This window comes from Gallus gallus, chromosome Z (assembly GCF_016699485.2).
Source record: "Gallus gallus isolate bGalGal1 chromosome Z, bGalGal1.mat.broiler.GRCg7b, whole genome shotgun sequence".
Classification (NCBI taxonomy): domain Eukaryota; kingdom Metazoa; phylum Chordata; class Aves; order Galliformes; family Phasianidae; genus Gallus; species Gallus gallus.
The window spans coordinates 35,566,228-35,587,877 of NC_052572.1; the positions used below are offsets into that span (position 1 = coordinate 35,566,228).

At 40.7% G+C, this 21,650-nt stretch overlaps 1 protein-coding gene across 1 annotated transcript in view; it reads left to right on the plus strand.

Annotated features, from left to right (window-relative positions):
• The first annotated feature begins 335 nt into the window (after positions 1-335).
• SMC5 (structural maintenance of chromosomes 5) overlaps positions 336-21,650 on the plus strand; it is a 55,003-nt gene continuing 33,688 nt past the window's right edge. The window contains exons 1-9 of the mRNA NM_001039335.3: positions 336-482; positions 1,874-2,015; positions 3,070-3,122; positions 7,216-7,378; positions 8,885-9,019; positions 10,088-10,228; positions 12,333-12,494; positions 19,150-19,221; positions 20,146-20,401. Coding sequence (NP_001034424.2) covers positions 361-482; positions 1,874-2,015; positions 3,070-3,122; positions 7,216-7,378; positions 8,885-9,019; positions 10,088-10,228; positions 12,333-12,494; positions 19,150-19,221; positions 20,146-20,401 — 1,246 coding nt within the window. The 5' untranslated portion in view covers positions 336-360. The remainder of the gene's footprint in view (positions 483-1,873; positions 2,016-3,069; positions 3,123-7,215; positions 7,379-8,884; positions 9,020-10,087; positions 10,229-12,332; positions 12,495-19,149; positions 19,222-20,145; positions 20,402-21,650) is intronic.

Here is a 21,650-nt window from a genome sequence, read left to right on the forward strand (position 1 = left end):
CCGCAGGAACACGGCGTCGCGCAGCGCGCCCCTCAGCGCGATCAGGCGAGGCGGGAAGGGGGCGCTTCCCTCTGCTCCGGCCGCGAATCCCGCCGCGGCCTGCAGGGCGCGGCGCCACGCCATGCCCCCTCCTTTGTCGAAAGCGAGCGCAATGCCTGCCCTCGGACCGGCTCACTTATTCCTCCATCCAATGGGCACCAGCCTGGCGTGGTTCGGGCCAATCGGAAGCTTCTCCGCGGTTAAGCCTGCCAATGAGCGATCCCCTCACATTAGCGCGTGCGCCCCGCCCCCTGCCTGCCTCTCGCCAATGGGAGCGCGGTGCGGGGCGCGCGCTCAGGGGAGGGCAGGGGGCGAGGGAAAATGGCGGTGCAGACGCGGCTGCGGGCGGAGGGCTCTCAGCTGCGTCTCTGTGACACTCACCATGCCGGGAAGCCGCGCTTCGTGGAGGGCTCCATCGTCAGGATCTACATGGAGAACTTCCTGTGAGTCCTCGAGCGGGCGGCGGGGCTTTCTTCTCCCGGGCGGCGGCTCAGGAACTGGCGCTGGCCGCGGGTCGCGCCGGGGCTGCTGGTGCGCGGTGCGTTGGGGACGAAGGTCGGCGGCTGGCGCGGGGCGCGCGTTCGCCGAGGAGCGTTTGTGGGGCCGGCCGCGGGGCAGCCTCCCCTGGCTGACGGAGGGTGCTGCGATGCCCGCGTGCGAGGTGAGCCGGCTGGGGGAAGGGGCTGCGTAGCGCCGCTGCTCCGGGAGGGGAGGGCCTACGCGTGCGGCGGGCTGCACTTCTCTCTCGGCGCCTGGTCGCTTCCGCGGCCCTGCTTTGCGCCGGGGCGTGCCGGCCGCACCGGCTGCGCCCTGGTTGCTCGTTCCTCTTGTCCCGGTCGGTGCCTGCATCCTTTTTCCCGCCCTGTTAGGCGGCTGCGGAGCCGCGGAGGGAAGAGCGCAGAACAGGTCCGGTGGCAATGGGGACTCGGCTTGAGAAGCCTTGGAATAAAGCGTCCGTAGCGCTGATTATTGCACGTGGTCCTCTGAGTTCTGCGTGCTGCGAATACAGCTCTATTAGGAGCTGGCTACCGGGAGAGCTTTCGGTTCCGTTTCTTATGGCTGGTGTCCTGCGTGTCCTTGTCAGCCCTGAGAACAGTTTTGTTCAGCACAAATCGTGGGTGATGGTACATGATGGCTGGTGGAGCCTAAAACATCTTCAGGTCTTAGGGCAGGCGGTTTGAGTATGTTGTTTTCCAGAAGTGCACCGTGGTGTTACTGTCACATTGTTCAGACTCCTGTTCCTTCCTTGGTGATAGCACCTTGTTTCCTCTCTCTGTCTGGTACAGGCTGTGAGCAGGACTACAAATGCTAGAGCTTATAGATGTAGAATGTTACTGATCATATTAGTTTGCCTTGAATTTGCATGCTTGTAAGAAATGAAAGCTACTGGATAACGTCCAGCCTTCAGGGTGGAGTATACCATGGAACCCAAAGGCTTCTTGCAGAGCCGAAAAGCCATGATGTATGTTGTACAACTTGGGCTTTAATCTCCTTCTGTGACTGCAGTGAGAGGCAACTGAGTGGATAATATCAAGTCCTAGTAAAGTTAATAGTTGTCCCTCTTTTTTTGGGCTGGATTTCATTCCTTGTAACCATTTATTCCGAAGGAAGTTGTTAGAAATGCTCCAACAGGTAGGAATTTGTTCTACTGTGTTTTAATGGAGCGTTGGTTTTCACTCTGGGGTTTATTTACAAAATAACGTTTGAACAACAAGTCTATCTAATAAAATCACGATCTGTCATGTTTAATATAATCAGAATGGTTTTGAGCAAGTATTTTTTTTTTATTATTAAGATGACATACTGTTCATGAAGAAAATATTGTGCTTTCCAGAACATACGACATCTGCGAAGTACGTCCAGGACCCAACTTGAACATGATTATAGGAGCTAATGGAACAGGGAAGTCAAGCATTGTTTGTGCCATCTGTCTGGGACTGGCTGGAAAACCTTCTTTCTTAGGGCGAGCTGAAAAGGTGACTATGAACATTTTTAGTTTTCATGTTTAATGTGAACTTCATCAAGAGCGCTGTCCAGCAGGGAGGGGAAAGGAATGAGTGAGCTGTTTTCCTTGATTTGTTTTTGTGGAAGACATAAGGTGTTGAAGCGGCAGAATAACCTGGGCCAGAGACAAGGGCTTTTACCAAAGTGATTGCCTTACTTAACTGATGATTGTTTTGTCAGAATTAAAAAATGGAAAATGCCTGAATTGTACCCCAACCTGAATAGGGGAAATGTTATATCTGAAGATAACTGACTTCTGACTTCCACAGTGTAGGAGAGTGTCAACCATAGAAATCAGATTTCCTTGATGTGTATAAGGGTGTTTTATAAAGACCTGAAGCCATTAATCTGGATGACTTTCAGTTGTGCTGTTGTTATTTTAATTTACGATTCATCCTGTTTGCTTCCAAGAGATTATATGGTGACCTTAGGATAGAAAATTTATTTGTATTGTCAGTTTTTTTCCAGTTTTTTTCTCTTGCTTTCTGGGCTATTTCAGTTAGATGAAATACATTTCAGTAGTTCTGTGGAGCACTCAGTCCAGTTACATAAATGATTGTGTGTGTTATGTGATAACAGCTCTATCTTGATCCAAGGTAAATATTGAAATTGCCTGCATGGCAGCACTGTGTTGATGTTTTTATGATTATATACTTTTATACTATTAGTATTAAGGTGTGCCAGTGCCTTTGGTTATTATTACCTTTGTTAACTGAACTTGTTCATCTCTGCAGGTTTGCTGGCTATAATTTGTTCAGTTCTGAAGGTTGAAATTGATCAAAAAGATAACCTGTGGAGCAAGTTCTAGTGCTGTTATTTAAAGAGGAAGTTAATAGCATCTTCCTTTATTTTTAGCTAATACACAGCCAGAAAAAAGTAAGGTTTTCAATAACATATATTCTATATATAGTCTATACATACATATATATATATATATATATATAGTACAAATGCATATTTTGGTAAGAGATTACATTTTAAAACAGTATTATTTTGCAATAATAACTTCTGTAATTCATTTTGTAGGTTGGTCTCTTTGTAAAGCAGGGCTGCTTGAAAGGTCTAGTGGAAATTGAACTGTAAGTAGTAAAATTATATTTCCTCATGCATTTTTAATTTTTTCTCACACACTTTCTTACAAAGCTGTGGAAAAAAAAATGTACAGAGACCCTTCTCTAAGCTGATCTTTTTTTTTCTTTTTTTCCCCCCTTAAACTTCAACATTTTAAGCTTGAAAACATGTAACTTGAAAGTAGACAGTGATGGCTGGTCTTAATTTTGCTTTCTGAAGCGTTTACCTTGTCTTTGTGCACAAAGAGTATGTAGAAAAAGGTTGATGTATACATAGTGTGTCTAGTTTTTGATGGTATGGAAGGCTGGATTGATTCAGTCAGCACTACTGTCATGATACAGTGGTTGGAAATGATTTAAAAAGGAAAAAAAAATGAAGGCAGTATATATTCTAAAACCAAGTATTCTGCCTTCACTTGTACCAATAATGCTGACACAAGGGGTTCTTCTGTGTACTTACTGAAACAAAACAGAAGGCAAAAACTAGATCTGACTAATTCCTGGCAATGCAGTCTTCTTGATAAGCGTGCACAAGATAGAGCAACTGAAATATAATTCAGAGTTAGTCTGTAAAGTCATGTCAGTAACTTAAGTTTACTGACAATGCAAGGTAATAGCACATGCTACCTGTATTTAGTGGTGAACTAGATGTAAACAAAGAGAACCTATCTTGACATTTCCTCACTGGCTGCTTTGTGGTAGAGATTAACTTGAAACAGCAATAGCAATGTGGTTTTTGTGTTTTTTTTCTTTTTTGCAATCCTTGGATTGATGTGTTTGTCTACACTGAGTGTAGAACTATTCAGCTGTTTTCAATCTGTAGTTAATTTGTATGAAAATTGGCTGCCCTGATTAAATTGTATGAAATGTGAATTGTGTTAAGAGAAAAAGACGTGTTGAAACAGATCTTTGAAAAAAATCCTTTGACTTTTGCTCATAGGAATTGTCAAGTTAGTCATTCTTTGAAGATGTTGTGATGGGTTAGGAGTTAGGATATCTTTCTATAAGACAATGTGTTTTTTTCCACCATAGATACTAGATGGTTGTATTGTTTGAAAGTTTGAAGAGAAACGTTTTGTATGTTAAGGTGTAATGTTATTGCAGTAGTTCAGACTTTGTCTATTTGGTGGGAGGTAATTAAAGAGAACAACTAGGGTGGAAGAGCAGTCACAGATTTGCAGGCATTGAAAGGGTCCTTAGGAGATTGAGTCCAACGCTGGTTCCCTGCAGTAGGTCTGACAGATAAGCATAGAGATGTGTCTTGAATGTCTCTGGGGAAGGAGACTCCACAACCTGTTCCAGTGTTCCATTCCCCTTACTGTAAAGAAGTTCTTCTGCATGTTTCTACGGAACTTCCTGTGTTCAAGCTTTAGGCCCTTCCTTCTTGTCCTATCCGCTACACATCACTGAGAAGAGCCTGGCCTCATCCAATTGCCTCACACCACCCTTTAGATGTTTATAAACATTAATGAGATCCGCTGTCAGTTGTCTTTTCCTTAGGCTGAGCAGACCCAGGTCACTCAGCCTTTCCTCATAAGGGAGATGCACCAGGCACTTCGTTGTATTTCTGGCCCTTTGTGGACTCCTACTAGGAGATGCCTATCTTTTCTGAACTGGGAAGCCTGGAACTGGACACAGTGTTACAAATGTGGCCTCACCAGAGCTGGGGTGAGTATCCTCTCTTGACCTGCTTGCCATGCTGTTTCTAATGCACCCAAGTATGCCGTTGGCCTTCTTGGCCACAAGGGCACACTGCTGGTTCATGGTCAGCCTGTTGTCCACCAGGACACCCAGATGCTCTTCAGTGCTCGTCTCCAGCAGGTCATCCCCTAACCTGTACTGATGCAGGCAGGCATTCCTCTCCAGGTGCAAGACTCCATGCTTGCTCTTGTCAGTCCTCATCATGATCTTTCGTACCCAACTCTCCCATCTGTCCAGGTCTTGTTGAATGGCAGCACTGCCTTTTGGTGTGTCAGCCACTCCTCCAAGCTTTTTATCATCAGCAAACTTGCTGAGATTGGTTTCTATCCCTTCATCCAGGTCACTGATGAAGATGTTGAACAGGACTGGACCTAGCACTGACCTACTAGTTACAGGCCTCCAATTAGACTGTCCAGCACTTATCACAACCCTCTGAGCTCTGTCAGTCAGTCATTTCTCAGTCTGTCTCCCTTTCTACTCATCCATCCCTTACTGTCTAAGTTTCATAATAATAATCCCCCTGGGATTCCCGAGGGGCAGTCTTCGTAGTAAGGACTGAAGCAAAGAATGCATTCAGTATCGCTATCTTTTCAGTGTCCCCTATTGCCAGGGCACTCACATTTTCCCTAGTCTTCCTTTTACTGTTGACATGCTTAAAAAAAACCTTTCCTGTTGTCTTTTACCTCCTTTGCAAGGTTTAATTTCTGGTGGGCTTTAGCCTTCTGTGTTGCATCCCTAAGGTCCTGACAGTGTTCCTATATTCTCCCCAAGTGGACAGGCTCTCTTTCCACATTTTGTGGACCTTCTTTCCTTTTAGTTTATCCATGAATTCATTGCTCATTCGTGCAGGCCTGCTGCCATCTTTCCTTGATTTCTTATTTTTAGGGTTGCACCAATCTTGAACTCGGAAAAAGTGGTGCTTAAGTGTTAACCAGCTCTCATGGGTCCTTTCTAATGTTTTAGGAGTGTTAGGCTAGGATACCTCCGAGTACATGTTCAAAGAGGTCGAAGTCAGCTCTCCTGAAGTCCAGGGTAGCAGTCCTACTTTCTGCTTGACTTCTTCGATCCAAGATCTTCAACTCCGCTGTCTCGTGATCGCTGCATCCCAAGCTGTCCTCAACCTTCACATCCCCAGTCAACCCTTCCTTGTTAGTAAGAATAAGGTCAAGAAGCATACCTCTCCTCATCCGCTCCTCCACCACCTGCAACAGAAAGTTATCTTCAGCACATTGTAGGAACCTCTTGACTGTGTGCCTGGCTGTGTTGCCTATCCAGCAAATATTAGGGTAATTAAAGGCCTCATCATCTTCCTCCTCCTGGTTAGGTGGCCTGTAGTACACACCCACAGCCATGTTACCTATATTATCTTGCCCCTTAATTTTTACCCACAAACTCTACACTCGTTCATTATTTACCCCAGGGTGAATTTGTTGACATGAATTTTAAAATTTGAGTTCTAAATATTAGTTAAATTTAGTCTTTGAATGGTAACTGAAATCAAGAGTCTTTGCAAAAGACTTTTTATTTGATAAAAGGGAGCATGGATCTGTAGATCTTTTGAAGAAGGTGGGTAGATTAAAATGTGGGAATAGATGACTGTGGGGAAATAATTATTCATATAGTCCTCAACAAGTAGGTTCCTGTTGTTACAGCACTTATTCCGCTTGTTGAATTACTTGCTTCTACTGTCATTTCTAATCTTAAAATTTCTAAAAGTCCAAAGTGTTGTGAGCCTATGTTCTTTGTTTTAACAGTATATGGACGGAACAGGCACTAGGCAATTTCCAAACTGAAATGCTGACCAAGATTTTGAGAGCATGACTGTCTTGTTGCTCATTTGTTTCTGATGTTAACCTGACTGAATTTTTGAAGTGTTGAAGTAGAGAACTAAATGGGCAATTGGTGCATCATTGCAGTTCTTTAAAAGCAGAAAATGAAAGCATATTGGTGTTTACATTCAGTATGATGCAGTTTTTATTTCCAGGTGGAATGCATATACAGAGCTTATTGGTGGAGTTCTGTACGTGAATAGTTCTTGCTTTAAGATTTTAGTGGTTTTATACCTCCTGTGTACCAATTCTAATACTTGCTATTTCAAATAAAATTGTTTTTATATAAACCATTCCACGTGTAACAATTTTTAAATTGTTCACACATTCATCAGGAATATGTTATTCATATAAATAACTACCTCTGAGCTGAGATTTGGATATATTTGTGATGTTTTCTGTATTGCACCAGAGACACGGTGGGATTAATTCATCATTAAAGTACTGGATATTATCTGAAACAAAATCAGTTCAGTGATTTAAGTATCAGAGAAGTTTGCTAAGTAGCATACTTGGGCATTTTGTATGCTTTGTGTATTCTCAAAAGTCTAAGCACTTTTTTTACTAACCAGGTTTAAGGTACCTGAGAATATCATTATCACACGTGAGATTCAAGTTGTGACCAACACGTCAACCTGGCATATCAACAGGAAGCTAACAACCCTGAAAACAGTAGAGGAGCAGGTTGCAGCGTTAAATATCCAGGTGGACAATTTGTGCCAATTTCTTCCTCAGGTATGAAATATGAGGGTTCATGGAGCATTATGTTTTCAGAGGGTTTTGTAGCTTCTTATTTCTTCATGTTACAGCATTTCAGCCATTTAATAAGACCATTCAAAAGGTGAGAGGGGGGAGATACTAATATGTGTGGTGGTGAAAGAAGGGGCTGTGTGACCTTTAAAGCTCACTAACTGGACAGTCTTTACCTGCTGTCTTCGTTTGTCTTTTGAGACCTAAGGGAAAGCAACTGATGTTCCCTGTGTGTTTTGTTTGTTTGGTGTTTTTTTCTGTTTTTTGTGTGTGTAACAGCCATAGTTGTTGCCTCTTTGTCCTCTCACTACTACTGTAGAGGTGTTCTTAAACACTTCAGCAAAGCTGTAGTGAAAATGGTATAAAATGTCGAGATTTAGTGCTGTCTTTGTGCCCTTATCTGCATGATTCCTGCAGATATAGAATCATAGAATGGCTTGGGTTGGAAGGGATCTCAAGGATCATTGAGCTCTAGCCCCCCTGCCACTGGCAGGGCTGCCAACCTCCATATCTAGTACTGGATCAGGCTACCTGGTTCTCCATCCACCTGGCCCTGAACACCTCCAGGGATGGGGCATCCAGAGTCCTACATCCCTGACTTATCCCGTCAATCTCTGCATGTGTTTTTTCTCTCTTCATGCCTAGTCACTTCCTCAGGATTGGATTCTATAATTGGTAAGTTAAGAGGAAGGGTTGTCTGGATTTCTTTCTCCAAAATCTGGAAAGTGGCCTTGCTAAGTGACCTTACAGTTGCAAGAAAAACTGCTAATAGCCTTTTTGTTTACTTCTGTGGCTCAGCAGTTTCTTGAGCATAGGGGAGGTCTTAAGGATATTCTGAATCAATGTTTGTAAGAGTAAAATCTTCCTGATGGGAGATGTCTTATCCCTTTCTTAGGAGCTTACATGGTGCTTTGGTACCTGAATCCACGCTCAGGAAGGCTAGAGTTTCTTTGCAGATAGCTATGTTGTTCAGAGTTTCTGTTCAGATAGTTCTTTTCTTTTCCAGTTCATAGAGATCCTTATGGATGGTAGTAAATGGGAACCTTGTCAGAACCTAGCCAGTCTTGCCTATTCATGTCTTCAAGGAGAAGTGTATTCGAGAAGACAAACTGAAAAACATAAATTTCCTGAAGTGAACTGTTCCATTCAGAAGAAATGATAGCCAGTTCAAAATTGATGAGCCAACCCTTGTCCTCATCAGCTGTTCCTAGCTGCTGAAATAACAACTAAGAGCTAAGGTTTAAGCTCAAATTATTTCAGAACAGCTCAGAGAAAACCATGTATGAAGTCTTCCAAGTGTAAAGGAAGATTAGGTTGCCATACAGTCAGGTCGTTGTCTGGTACTTAACTTTACCTGGACTACTGGATAACTGTAAGTTAGTTGATGTTTGTGAGAAGTAGTATTGCTGTATTTAAATCCAGTATTACTGTACTGTACTATTTCAACCATTGCTGTATTTGTATTGTTTTTTGTTTGTTATTATTTTTTAGGACAAAGTTGGAGAATTTGCAAGAATGAGTAAGATTGAATTACTTGAAGCCACTGAAAAATCCATTGGTCCTCCCGAAATGTATCAATTTCACTGTAAACTGAAAAGCTTAAAAGAAAAAGAAAGAGAACTAGAGGTAAACTTGCATGTTGGGTAGACAGATATGAATGACTGTAGGGAAAGTCACATAATAAAATTTAATGTGAGGTCTTAGAGATTTTTTTTTACAGGTTGTTGTTCATTTACCAAGTCTGTAGTAAGTTCATTTTATCCAGCAGTGCACATCTTCTTTCATGTCTCATTCACTGTCAAGCTTGCAAGCACTAAGACACACGAAGGCAAGTATTCTGCACATGGAGGTGAGCGGATAACTGCTGTGATGTCCTCTTGATTTTTCTGGGGTCCTTGAATGACAGTAACTGCTTTCTGGATATACCTTTTATGCTGTTTGGGAGCCATGAGCTGTGAAATGATGTTCATTTGTTTCAGTCTTGCCTTCCATAATTTATGGATGAGATTGTTATCTGTTAGCCCCTTTTTCCTGCCTTGAAATTGTAACAAACTAAAAGAGAAGGAATAGCATATGTGGTATACTGCAAACTTGTCCTTTTGTTAGCATGCAGGGTCTTTCCCTGACACTCATCTGTGCTGTGAATTTCCCAGATCTCAAATTTTGTAATCTTTATGGAAATAATGTGTTTCCCAGTGCTGAGAGTGGTATCTTGGGAGCCATGTTCTGGGAAGTGGCTTTTGTTGTTACTACAAGTGATTCCTTTAATCCTTCGTTCCCCTCCTAATGTTTATGCACACGTGTGCAATTCTGTTCATACATAGTACTTCAAAATACTAATCTTAGTATTTCTGTTACAAATCTCTGCAAGATCTTTCATAAGTATTTTCAATACTTGTGTTTAGCAGAATCAGCCTGGAGGGATGAAATCCATCAGGAAACTTAAAAAAAATTAGGAGGTTTTCTTCAGATTTAACTTAGATTTGTTTTCACAGGAAGCACTTGATGAAGTTACTTGAAAAAGCTGGACAACTATTCTGGTTGTAGTGTTTTCCCTATAATTACTGCTATACTAAATTGTCCTCTAATGTTAAATTTTGGCATAGTTAATGTTCAGGTGGAGGCATAGATGCCTTCTGAAATGTGTTTTCATGGAGTAGATACCATAAAATATGAACATGTGTGTTCTTGCAGAATGTGTGCAAAGACAAAGTTAACTCTTTGGAAAAAATGAAACAGAGGGCCGAACGATACAAACAAGATGTTGATAGATACCATGAGTGCAAACGCCATCTAGACCTAATTGATATGCTTCAGAGAAAAAGACCTTGGGTGGTAAGTTTTAATTTTCTACTCAGTGACTCTCTTACCTAACCTAATTTTCCCAATACAGCAATGCTAGAACTGTGCTGTGTTAAAGGAATTAGTGTTAAATTAAGTTTATAGCAGCTTTCTTCAAATATTTTTCGAATGTATAGAAATAGGTACTGTGAAGAAGTTTTGACTGAATAGCCCAAATAGATTTATTTTAATTAATCGTATATGTTTACAATTAGATTAATTAAATAACTAAGAGAAAGTGATGGCTATGATAGTTTCACATGGGCATTCCCATTTCATGTGGGCAGTGAAACTTGATCACACCATTCTCTCATTTTCCCCCGCTCCTCAGAAGAGTTGAGATAAGGACAGAGATTGCTCAACAGGTGATGGCGAAACAGACTCAGCGTAAGGGAGTTATACATAATGTGCTGCCTAGTGCTAACAGACTACAGCAGTGAGAAGCAAAAAGCAAACCAAAACTGGGTTTTCTTCCTCTCTCCAAGTGCTGCTGAGGCATGACTCCCTACCGTGGGGCCCACCCTTTAGGACCATACTGCAACATCATGAGTCCTCATGTGCACCAGCTCCCCTATACCTCCTTCTCTACCATTTGTTCCTCTCCATGGGCTGTAGCTCCACACCCCCAAGGCCTGTTTCTTCTGGCACTCTCCAAGTGCTGCAGCCTCCTTCAGGCCACATTCACTGCTGCACTGTGGGCTCCTTCACAGTCTGCATGTGGAGATCTGCACCACCCTGCAGAGGGACAGCCTGCTGCTCCTCCATGGACCTCTCCTGAGCTGCAGTAAACTTATTTTCCACACTTGGTGTGCCTCCTGCCCTCCTTGTGCAGTGACCTTGGAGGTTGTATGTCTCTTTTTCTCGTAGTTTTTTACTCCTTTCCCCTAGCTGCCATTGTGCGGCAGTTTTTGCCTTTCTTCAGACTGCTCTCTCAGATTCACAGCCAGTGTTGATCATGGCTCAGCTCTGGCCAGCGGTGGGTCCCTTTTGGAGCAGCTGGAGCTGGCTCCGATTTGGCATGGGGCAGTGTTGGGCTCTGCTCACAGAGGCCACTGCTACATTCCCCCGCTCCCAAACCTTGCCATGTAAATCCCATCCAGTGGTAGATAATGCTAAGATGGACCTTGTATTCTATTCTTTTTTGTTTTGTTTCAAAGTTTGGACTAATAAGGACATACGCAGTGGACCAGAGGCTTTCTGCCATGCCTGTCAAATCTAGCACACTTTTTTCCTCCACTGTACCCCCACTTGTGCATATCTCTTCCTTCTCCTTTTGCTCCTATGGGTATCTCTTTTTTTCCTTGTAAACATATAACGATAATTGGACCACATGTTTTTTGTCTTTCTCCTCTCTTTTCTCCAGATGATGTGACGTGAAAAAATAAGCTGTTTCTAGTAATGACTCAACCGTAACTTCTTTCCCAAAATTCCCAGCTTCTTGGCTGTAGCATTTTTATAGCTGCACTGCTTTCCATTTCTTCCCTGGAATGCTTTTCCAGTTGGACACGCTGTGTATTGGCTTCTTTAGTATTTGTAGTCAAAGGTGGAATTTCTTTTCTGGGTTTTTTGTTCTGGTATGTTTTTTTTCTCCATGTCTGCTTTGTGAAGTTTTCTCTCTCTCCTTCTCTTTCCCCTGCCTTACTTGAGTTTACTGCACTGTTATATGGTACTAACTCTGACCTGTCTAGCTCAATCCTTTTCTTTTTCCTGCAGTTTTCTGCGGTTATTTGCTTCCTAGGTTAAGAACTTCAGCCTAGTTAATGCTCAAAATATAAATGGGCTAAATGATTACTTTTTCTGCGTTGATCATGAATGAATTTAGAGGAGGAGTTGTTTCAGGCAAATTCATCATTTCTTCTGCTATTATCGGTCACCTGAGAACCATTAAATGTGCATGTCGTTCATTGAAGACTAAACAATCTCTGTATCTTTGGGTCATAGTGATCAGTAACAGGAGGGTTACTAAGGTAGTCATCCTAACAGTAGCTTCTGAATGAGATATTTCTCTTAAAACTTTTGTTCAGTTAAATAAAATGTTGAAGCATCATTGGAATGGAAGACAAAACTCTTTAATTATATTACTTGCAACTCCTCCAAGGAATATGAAACTGTTCGTCAGCAGCATGAGGATGTAAAACAAAGGAGGGACCAGGCCAAGGAAGAACTGAAGAATCTGAAGGAAATGCAATCTCCACTGACAAAAAAAATTCGAGAATGTGAAGAATTTTATAATAGTCTGAATATGAAGATTAAAAATACGGTAAGTATTTTAAGCTCTCAGTTGAAATATTCAGATGTTCTTTGTTCAGCTTTGTAAGGTGTAAAACAGTAGCATCTTTCTTCCTAGCACGCCATAATGTGGTTTAGAATAATTTTTTGTAGTGCTCTTGGCATTGGTTCTGCCTTTTGCACATCTCTGTTTCACTAAAGCAGTAAAATGAAAGGAATGCATTTTTTAACAAACCATAAGCATCTACTCTATAAGTCCACTCTTGGCATTACAAGAATAGGCACGCTTTGTATTTTTCCTTCAGAATCTTAAGGGATATTGTGTTAACAGCTTCCCGAAGTCAGATAACTACATTAAATCTGATGTGTGTTTTCGTCTGATCTGTACTTTGCTTGTGGATGCTCTTTGTATCTTCTGAAAATGTGGCCAGTTTGGTGGATAATTTAGGCTACATTCAACTTCTCTGTTCTAGCAGCTTTTCTCTAATGTTTAGCCTTTATTGCATAAGTAGGGTATAATATTTTCAGTAGGCAGTAGTCTTCTCTGCATAACAATATTTGCAACTGATAGAAGAATTTAAATGGCTAGCCTACCTATGCTTTACAGCTCTGTTTCTGGTTTTTGGGTAGCTTTTCTTCTTAAGGATCAGGAAAATTACAATTTTTTTAAGACAAATAGTAAGGTACTGTTATTCACAGTATGACTTAACTATCAAGTACCCAATCAGTCTGCAGACGTGATTATATGTGTAGGCAGTAAAACTTTTGAATAGCTAACCAAAATTAACTAGCAATAGGAGAATATTTGCTGCAGTTAGTTGTATTTGAAGGTAACTGATCAGATCAAAGGACTTGGTGTGAAGACACCTTTAGCACCTGCTGTAATGAAACAGCACATAGAATCAGAGTCTGAAACTTCAGTGGCATTTCACAGAAGTGCAGAATTGTAGGTGTTGGAAGGGACTGCTGGGGATCATCTATTCCAACTCCTTGCTAAAGCAGGTTCCATGTGGTGTGTTGCACAGAAAGGCTTTCTGGTGGGTTTCTCCAGAAAAGGAGACTCCACTACCTCTCTGGGCAGCTTGTTCCAGTGCTCTGTGACAGTCAAAGTAAAGATGTTCTTCCTCATGTTTGCGTGAAACTTGCTGTGCCCCTTGCCCCTTGTCCTGTCCCTGGGTACCACTGAAATGAACCTGGCCCCATTACATGTCTCCTGTACTTCAGATAAGTGTAAGCACTGATGTGATCCCCTCTAAGTCTTCTCAAGGCTGAAGTCCTAGGTCTCTCAGCCTTTCCTTGTATGGAAGATGCTCCAGGCCCCTCAGTATCTCTCTGGCTTTCTGCTGGACCCTCTAAAAGGCTGCTGTCTTTGAACTGGGGAGCCCAGAACTAGATCCCATACTGAAGGTATGGCCTCACTAGGACAGAGTAGAGGGTGAGGATCACCTCACTCGACCTGCTGGCCACACTCTTTGTAATGCACACTAGAATACCATTGGCCCCTTCTTGGCTGCAAGGGCATGCTGCTGGCTCACGGCCAACCTATTGCCCAGCAGGACCCCTAAGTCCTTTGTATGGCTCCTTTCTAGCAGGTCAGGTCGGCCCCTAACCTGTACCGATGCCTGCAGCCATTCCTCTTCAGGTGTAGGAGTGTAGAAATCTATACTTGCTCTTGTTGAACCTTATCAGGACTTTTTGTTGTTGTTGTTGCTGACGTGTGTTTGTTGTTTTTGTTGTGGGATTTTTTGTTTGTAATTTTTCTTTGGGTTTTTTATGCTTTTATTATTTATTTGTTATATTATGCTTTTCCTTAGAGGAGATTTAACAGCTGGTAGTCATGATTATTTTCATAACACTGTAAGGGCTTACATTCCTATAAAGTGATAAGCTTTTTTTTCATGGCCTGCTTTTGTCTTGCTATGTTTTAGTCATATCTATATTAATATTTTTAATTAAATGTTATGCTGATCCTTAAGAATCTGTTTAAATCTGGAAGTAATTCTGCTACAAACCATTGCTGCCACGATTGATAGAAATACTGGTCTCTTCTCATTTAGAAGTTAAGTTCTCTATCAGAAACGTATGACAAAATAGTGAGCCTTTTAGTTTTAACTTTAAGAGAGTATACTTAGTATAGGCTGTTTGCTGCAGAACTGTGTAAGCAAAGCTTCCTAATTGACTTTCACCCTTTTATGTCTAACTCTTTAGTAGATTTGTTTCACTGCTGTGTCTAAACTTGTGGAGTATCAAACTCTAAACACTTACAAACCTTTACAAGGTTAGCTTTATGCTAAAGTGGTATTCTGTTTGGGTTTGGAGAATAAATGACTTGTGTTTTTGTTTTACAGTATTCTAATAGCCATAAAGTTGCAAAGAAGGAGAGATGTGACTTTTGAAATAAAGAATTTATAGAAGTCTTACTGAGATGTTCTAATACTGCTTTCCAGTGCTTACTTTCCAATATTTTGACCATGATTTCTATTTCTATAATTCTATATATCGTTATGATATAACATTACCAAAAACAGAATTTTTGCCTGATGTTAAGTGATGCACCCAAGTCTAACTTGAATGATTAGTATGCTATCTTCAGAGCCCCCATAGAGTCCAAGATTGTGCTGTGAGGCTTAAGGGAATCTATGGTATGTCTAGTTATGCCTTCAACATCAGTGTGACAACAGACAAGTTAAGAAGAGGTTTCATTTAACTGTGTATCTTCCTATTATATTGTTCAGTTAAGATATACCCTTGAGATAAACAGCTGCCCGTTAATCTAGGTAGACTTTAATAGTTTTTTACATTATTAGAAGTTATGTGAAAGTTATGCACTCATACTTCTTGGACCTCTGCATCAGGAGGTCTTTCTTGTGTGTTGAAACTCCCACATACCTTTCTTGTTTGGATGTACCCATCCAAAGAACTTGGAAATAAGTTCTTTGGAACCATGGTCTTTGCTGCCCATGCTGTCAGGAGGTAATTTCAGTGTTTCAGAGATAATCATGCTGTAAACCAGGATGAGTTGATTAGTGAATAATTTTTATTATAAAAGCAGTATAACTTCAATTTTGCCTAAAAAATCTTTTTTTTTTAAACAAACTTTCAGATGGATATTAAGAGAAAGCAGTTTAACATTTGAAGCTTTCCCTACTTTGGACACAGACCTGTGGGGAGCTTGATGGTTTTTAGGCCCTTTGGTTGAGGCTTGTATCTGTTACCAAATACGTATAATTCTTGTGGAGAGGTTATTTTTAGCTTGAGGATGTACGATAAACTGCCTTGTTATTATGTGTTGCTCGCATTTTGTTGGCAAAAAGCCAGGACCAGCCTTATAAATTTTGCCTGGAGGGAGGGGTATAAAAGTAAAGGCGGAGCTAAACTTTGGAAGAAATTACCGTACTTAGAGACAATGACTATTTCTGTTGTCTCTGTTAAAACCCTTGCATTAAATCGGTTAGATTGAAAAATACGAGTCACACTTTCTGCTTTGAGCATATGAGACGTGTCGGTTCTGAAGAAAATTGAATCCTCCTGTTTTGAAGGAGAAGGATGACAAAATTGGGAGAATACTGGAATATTTTTGGCACTAATTGCTTTGCAGTTTTGGACAATATTTGGTAGTATAAAGCGGAGTGTTATGGTTCTACCATGAGAACTATGAACATGATTACAGTTGTTAATCTGTTCTATAAAGTTGGTATATATAAACATGATAACTGAAATCATAATGATAATTAAAAAATATATATATTGTTCCTTGAATAGTGCTGTGACTTTTAGAGGGTTCAGAATTGCTTTATGCGTGTTTTCTTATCAGTTTTCTGAAAGAGGTATTCATCTTCAGAGTGCCGCTTGAGGTCTTTAGAGAGAGCATAGTGGGATCCATAGAGTACCGTAGTAAACTTCAAGTCCAAGGTGTGTTGTTCCATCTTGCCTCCATGCAAACAGTGGCAGAGTCAGGGCCTGTAAGAGGGAAAAGAGTCTGCACAGTCTTCTCTATGAGCATTGATGCTTTTCCAGTGCGACTTGATTTGTAGGAAGAAATTTCTTCCACTGGGAATGCTGTGTTTATTTCCTGTGCCTGCACTGTGATTTACTCAGGGTTTCTATCCTGCCTAACTGGTTCAGAGAAGAGGATAAATCTGTAGTGAAAGCATAGCATGTGTGATTATAATTCTGTATGTTTGTTGTTTTATTTTAATATGACTTGAGATTAGTAGCTTTTTCTAAACATTTTTCCCAAGTGGTAATATTTTAAACCTGTTAATTTGAGTGACAACTGAAGTTGTGTAATACGACCCTGAGATACTGTAAGAAGTCTGAAGACTTACGCTTCCCAGGTGGCATTTTGAAACAAAGATTATGGGCCTTCTCCTACTCTTTTTGCTACAGCAAGTAACAGACACAATTTGGTGTGCAGGAAGTTCTGGTTAGGTATTGAGAAGAGTGAAATTACCACGTAGGGTTTTTGATGCTGAAAGAGATTGTCCGAAGAAGTAATGGAATCTCTATCACTGGAGGCTTTCAGGACTCAGTTAGACAAGTGTCTTAATAACCTGGCCAAATGAGATCATCTTGGAAGCAAGAGATTGGACTATATGACTTCCAGAAGTTCCTACTAATCTGTATTGTTCTAATGCTCTCTGGACAGTGGTGCCTACATCAGCTGTATGTTCGTAAGTCTGCAAAGCCTGACAGGATTCACCCCAGAGTGCTGGTGGAGTTAGCAGAAGTTATAGCTCTTTATAGGAGCTATATCCCTATATAGGACCTCTCTCACCCATTTACCAGAGGTCTTAGGAATCTGGGGAGGTCCCCTCTGACTGGAAGCTATCCCATGTGGTACCCATTTACTACATAAATAGATCTGGGAAACTGTTCGCCTGTTTATCTAACATTGGTACCTGGTAAAGATGTGGAGATTGTCCTGGGTGCCATTAAGAGGCACTTAAATAACAAAGTAGTTATCAGACATAGTTAGTGTAGGCTCATGAAGGGGAAGTCCTGGCTTAAAAATTTGATCCCCTTCTACAGTAAGGTCACTTGACTAGTGAATGAAAGGATGGGAGTGACTGTAATGTTCCAGTATTTTAGTAAAGTCTTGGATACTGTCATTCATGGCATCCTTTTGGGCAGATTGTCCAACAGGTTCATGTTACATGAATGATAACTAACTGAACAGCAGAACTTATAAGTTCATAGTGAATGGAGGTACAATAGGCTGACAGCCAGTCACTTAGCTGTGTTCCCCAGGGCTCAATTCTAGTGATCTGGATCTCAGTGATCTGGATGCAGGGGTGGAATTACATCTTTGGGAAGTTTGCTGATCATACTGAACTGGGAGATACTGTTGACTTTCTGGAGTTACAGGAGGCCTTGCAAAGATACATTGGAGCTCTGGGCAATTAGCAGTGGCATAAAATTCAACAAAGGAAAATGCCAGGTTTTGTACCTTGATTGGAATGTGCCAGACAGAAGTACGTAAGTGGCTGGAGGGCAGCCCAGCAGAAGGGCATCTGTGTGTACTGGTGACAACAGGCTCAGCATGAGCCAGCAACATAGCCTTACAGTCAAGAGGGCAAACCACATTTTGGGGTGCCTTGAACACAGCATGGCCAGCTGGTTAGAAGAGGTGATTCCTCTGCGTGGATGTGGCCTCACTTTGAGGTATTGTGTGCGGTTCAGGGCTCTGCAATATAAAAAAGGTCCTTAAAATCCTCCAGAGGACATTAAAACTGGTAACAGACCTAGAAGGCATGACCTATAATGACAGGCTGAAGACACTTCAGTTGTCCAGTCTTGATAAGAGGAAGCTGAAGGGTGACATCATGACTTGCTGCAGCTCCTTGAATGGGCAGAGCAGAGGAAGTTGCTAGGCTCTGGCCCTGGGAACTGGTGACAGGATGCATGGAAATGACACAAAGCTGTGCCAGGAGAGATTCAGATTAATCATTACGAAAGATTTCTTTACCATGAGAGTGGTCAGACATTAGAATGGGCTTCCTAAAGAGGCGATTGATGCCCCAGGTCTGTCAGTCTTCAATGAGAGCATTTGACTAATGCCCTCAGTAACTTGCTTTAACTTCTGCTTAGCTCCGAAGTGATCAGGCACTTGTACTTGACAATATTTGTGGGTCCCTTACAACTGTCTTGTCTCGTCCATTAGTCAGCAATTTGTAATGCTCGGCCTTATAGGACGTATCATTAGCATGGCGCTTCAGAGTCAGGATGACTTTGACAAACTGTTCTGGCTGTCCTGAGCTTATAACTGAAGCCTTTCCAACTTTTTAAAGATCTGGTTCCAAGTATAAACTTTCCTTGATAAAGTTGATTTAGAAAAAGAGTCCAGTTCTTGCAGTCTAAGGATGTGAATGTTACAGTTCTTAAGTCAAAGGTGGATTTTTTTTATGTTAGGAGGCTTCTGTCATGCCTGAATTTGTAGGTTTTAGCTGATTCTGCATAGTTACGAATAGATTATATGCCAATAGTCAGTTCTGTACAAACTGCTGAAAGTGCAGATGTTTTAGATACAAGTGAGAATAAAAAACTAGTGAGTTTGCCTTTCTCAGTCCTATACATTCACTTACAGCTCTGTTTTCAAAAATGAATCAAATTTAAAAGAACATTTATACATATTAAGCGTTTATTTTACATTATATTACAATCTAATTTAAATGTCTTGCATGCAGGCTGATGAAATCAAAGGCGTTTCTCAAAAATGTAAAGAAAAACAAGATGCACTGGAGATGAAAGATAAGCAAGTAAGAATCTTGATGTTTGTCACCTTAATTTTGGTGTTTTTTTGCTATTGATTAATTCAGTACTGGCTATGGTATTTAGGTAGAATGCTAGTCCTTAAATATTGCAGTAAAATACATATTTTTTCTGCTCTCCTGTCAGCAGTAAGAGAAATCTATCTGAAAACTCTGCAAGTGCTTGTATACTTCTTTCCCTCCGGTACACAATCAATCTTTTCATCTTCTAAGCAGAGCAGGAATCTCTTGAGAATCAGACAGCTATTAGTCAGGTGGTTGTAACTATTAAACAGGTGTATGCTACATAAAATCAGTTAAAATCCATTCTGAAAGTTTTGAGGTTGAAGTATGTATATGTACTCTATGCATTACAGGTTATTCTTGAGAAGCTACGGCCTCTATAATACAGCAGTGCATACAGCATTAAACAGTCCCTCAAATATACATTGTGAGAGTCTAGGGTTATTCTTTCTGTTAATTAAGTACATCCAGTATTTTCATAAAAGAGGAAGCAAAAATCTTTTGTTAAGGGGAATTACTGTTCTTCATCTAAGTGCTCAGGCATCAACTGTGTAGTTCAAGTTGCACATCGTATTTTGCACTGTAGACTTTATGCCATCTAGGCTAACTTTCAAATGCATTAAGGAAGATGTCATGCTTTAAACTTCCACTTGTGTAGAATTAAAGGGACTTTAAAAAATTAAAAATTTTTATTTTAGCTTTGTTCAAGCGTTTCCATATATTAACAAAATCTTACCAGCTTTTAAAGTGCCATAGGGCTATTGGAACTAGAACGTATTCTTACAGTTTAAATGCATGGTTACATCTGCATTTAATAACTATCTCACTGGTAGACGTGTTATCTGTCATACTATTTGACATATTTGTATTCTAAATTCCCTTATTGTTGAAAATAATCAAAACTCTTAGATTTCAGAAATTAATCAAGCTCTCAGAATGAAAAAAGATGAAGAAGTGGACAGAAAAAAGAAAATACTGAGTGCTTATAAGATGATAGATGAATGGAACAATGAGCTTAATACAGTGACAGACTGTGAGAATCTTCAGCCACAAATTGATGCTGTTAATAATGAGCTGAAACATGTACAAGAAGAAAGGGCAAATATTGACAGTGATATTGGTGATGTAACAACAGAGAAAATAAACCAAGAGAGGGAGAATGGAAGTAAGTTATATGCTGTTATTTTTTTTGTTGTTGTTGATGTATTTTAGGTATTTTAAAGACTCTTCTTACATCTGCTTGTTATTGTGCTGTAGTAATTTGAGACATTACACCCAGCTCTCATTGTAGAATACGTTACATGAGTGGTCTTCTTGTCTCTTTTATTAAAAGTAAGAGAAACACTTAAAATTAGGAAGAACAAGAGGATTCAAAAGTGGCGATTGTCCTTAAAAGTATACTCTTAGACAAAGTTAGTTTTCCTTGATCTCTGAGAAAGGAAAGTGGTTTGCCAGTTCTATTTGTTTGTCAGTGAGAGTGTGTACTTGCAAGATGGAAAAAAAAAAAGTTTGCTTTGAGGATATGGTGCTTAATTATATATTTGACAGTATATGCTGGTTTGTCCTTTTTAGATAAACTTGGACTAATCTTCATAACATTAAACTTTCAAATTGCGTAGGGAAAGAGAGACTATATATTTTACTTCTAATTTTACTTGAAGGGGTGTGGAAAGCATTTAATCTCATTTTCCTCAATAGCAAATGCTTTCTTAGTCTACTGTGACGCATTCATTTCTCTGCAAACATGAAACAATCCTCAGAAATTTCATGTTGGTAGTCCCATTGCCTCTTTCCTCTTGGGTATCACTGTTTCTAAATATGAAGGTAAAGCATTAAGGACATGAAATTATTAGTGTCCAAATAAATTTTACAATGATGATGGAGGATCTAGAGGGCAAAATATATGAAGAGTCATGAAAGTCACTTGGTTTGTTCAGCCCAGAGAAGAGGAGACTGAGGGAAGGCCTTATGGCAGCCTTCAGCTCCCTCATGAGGGGAGTTGAGGGGCATACACTGATTTCTTCTCTCTGGTGACAGTGACAGGACCCGAGGGAATGGCACGGAACTCAATCATGAGAGGGTCAGAGCTGGGTATTAGAAAAAGGTTCTTCACCATAGATTTATCAGGCACTGGAAAAGGCTCTGCGGGGAAATGGTTATGGTACTGAACCTACTGGAGTTTGAGAAGCATTTGGACAATGCACTCAGACATAAGGTTTGAATTTTGAGTGGTCCTTTGTGGAGCCAGGAGCTGAACTCCTGTGTTCTTGAAGTAAATAGTGTGCTACCACACATTTCCTTATGCTTTGGAGAAGTAATTTCATTCCAGAATGTAAGCTTGAGTAATTCTTCAGATTCCTTTACAATAAGTGGGAAGATAAACTTTTATTTCTCATAATTTCCTAACTGCCTTA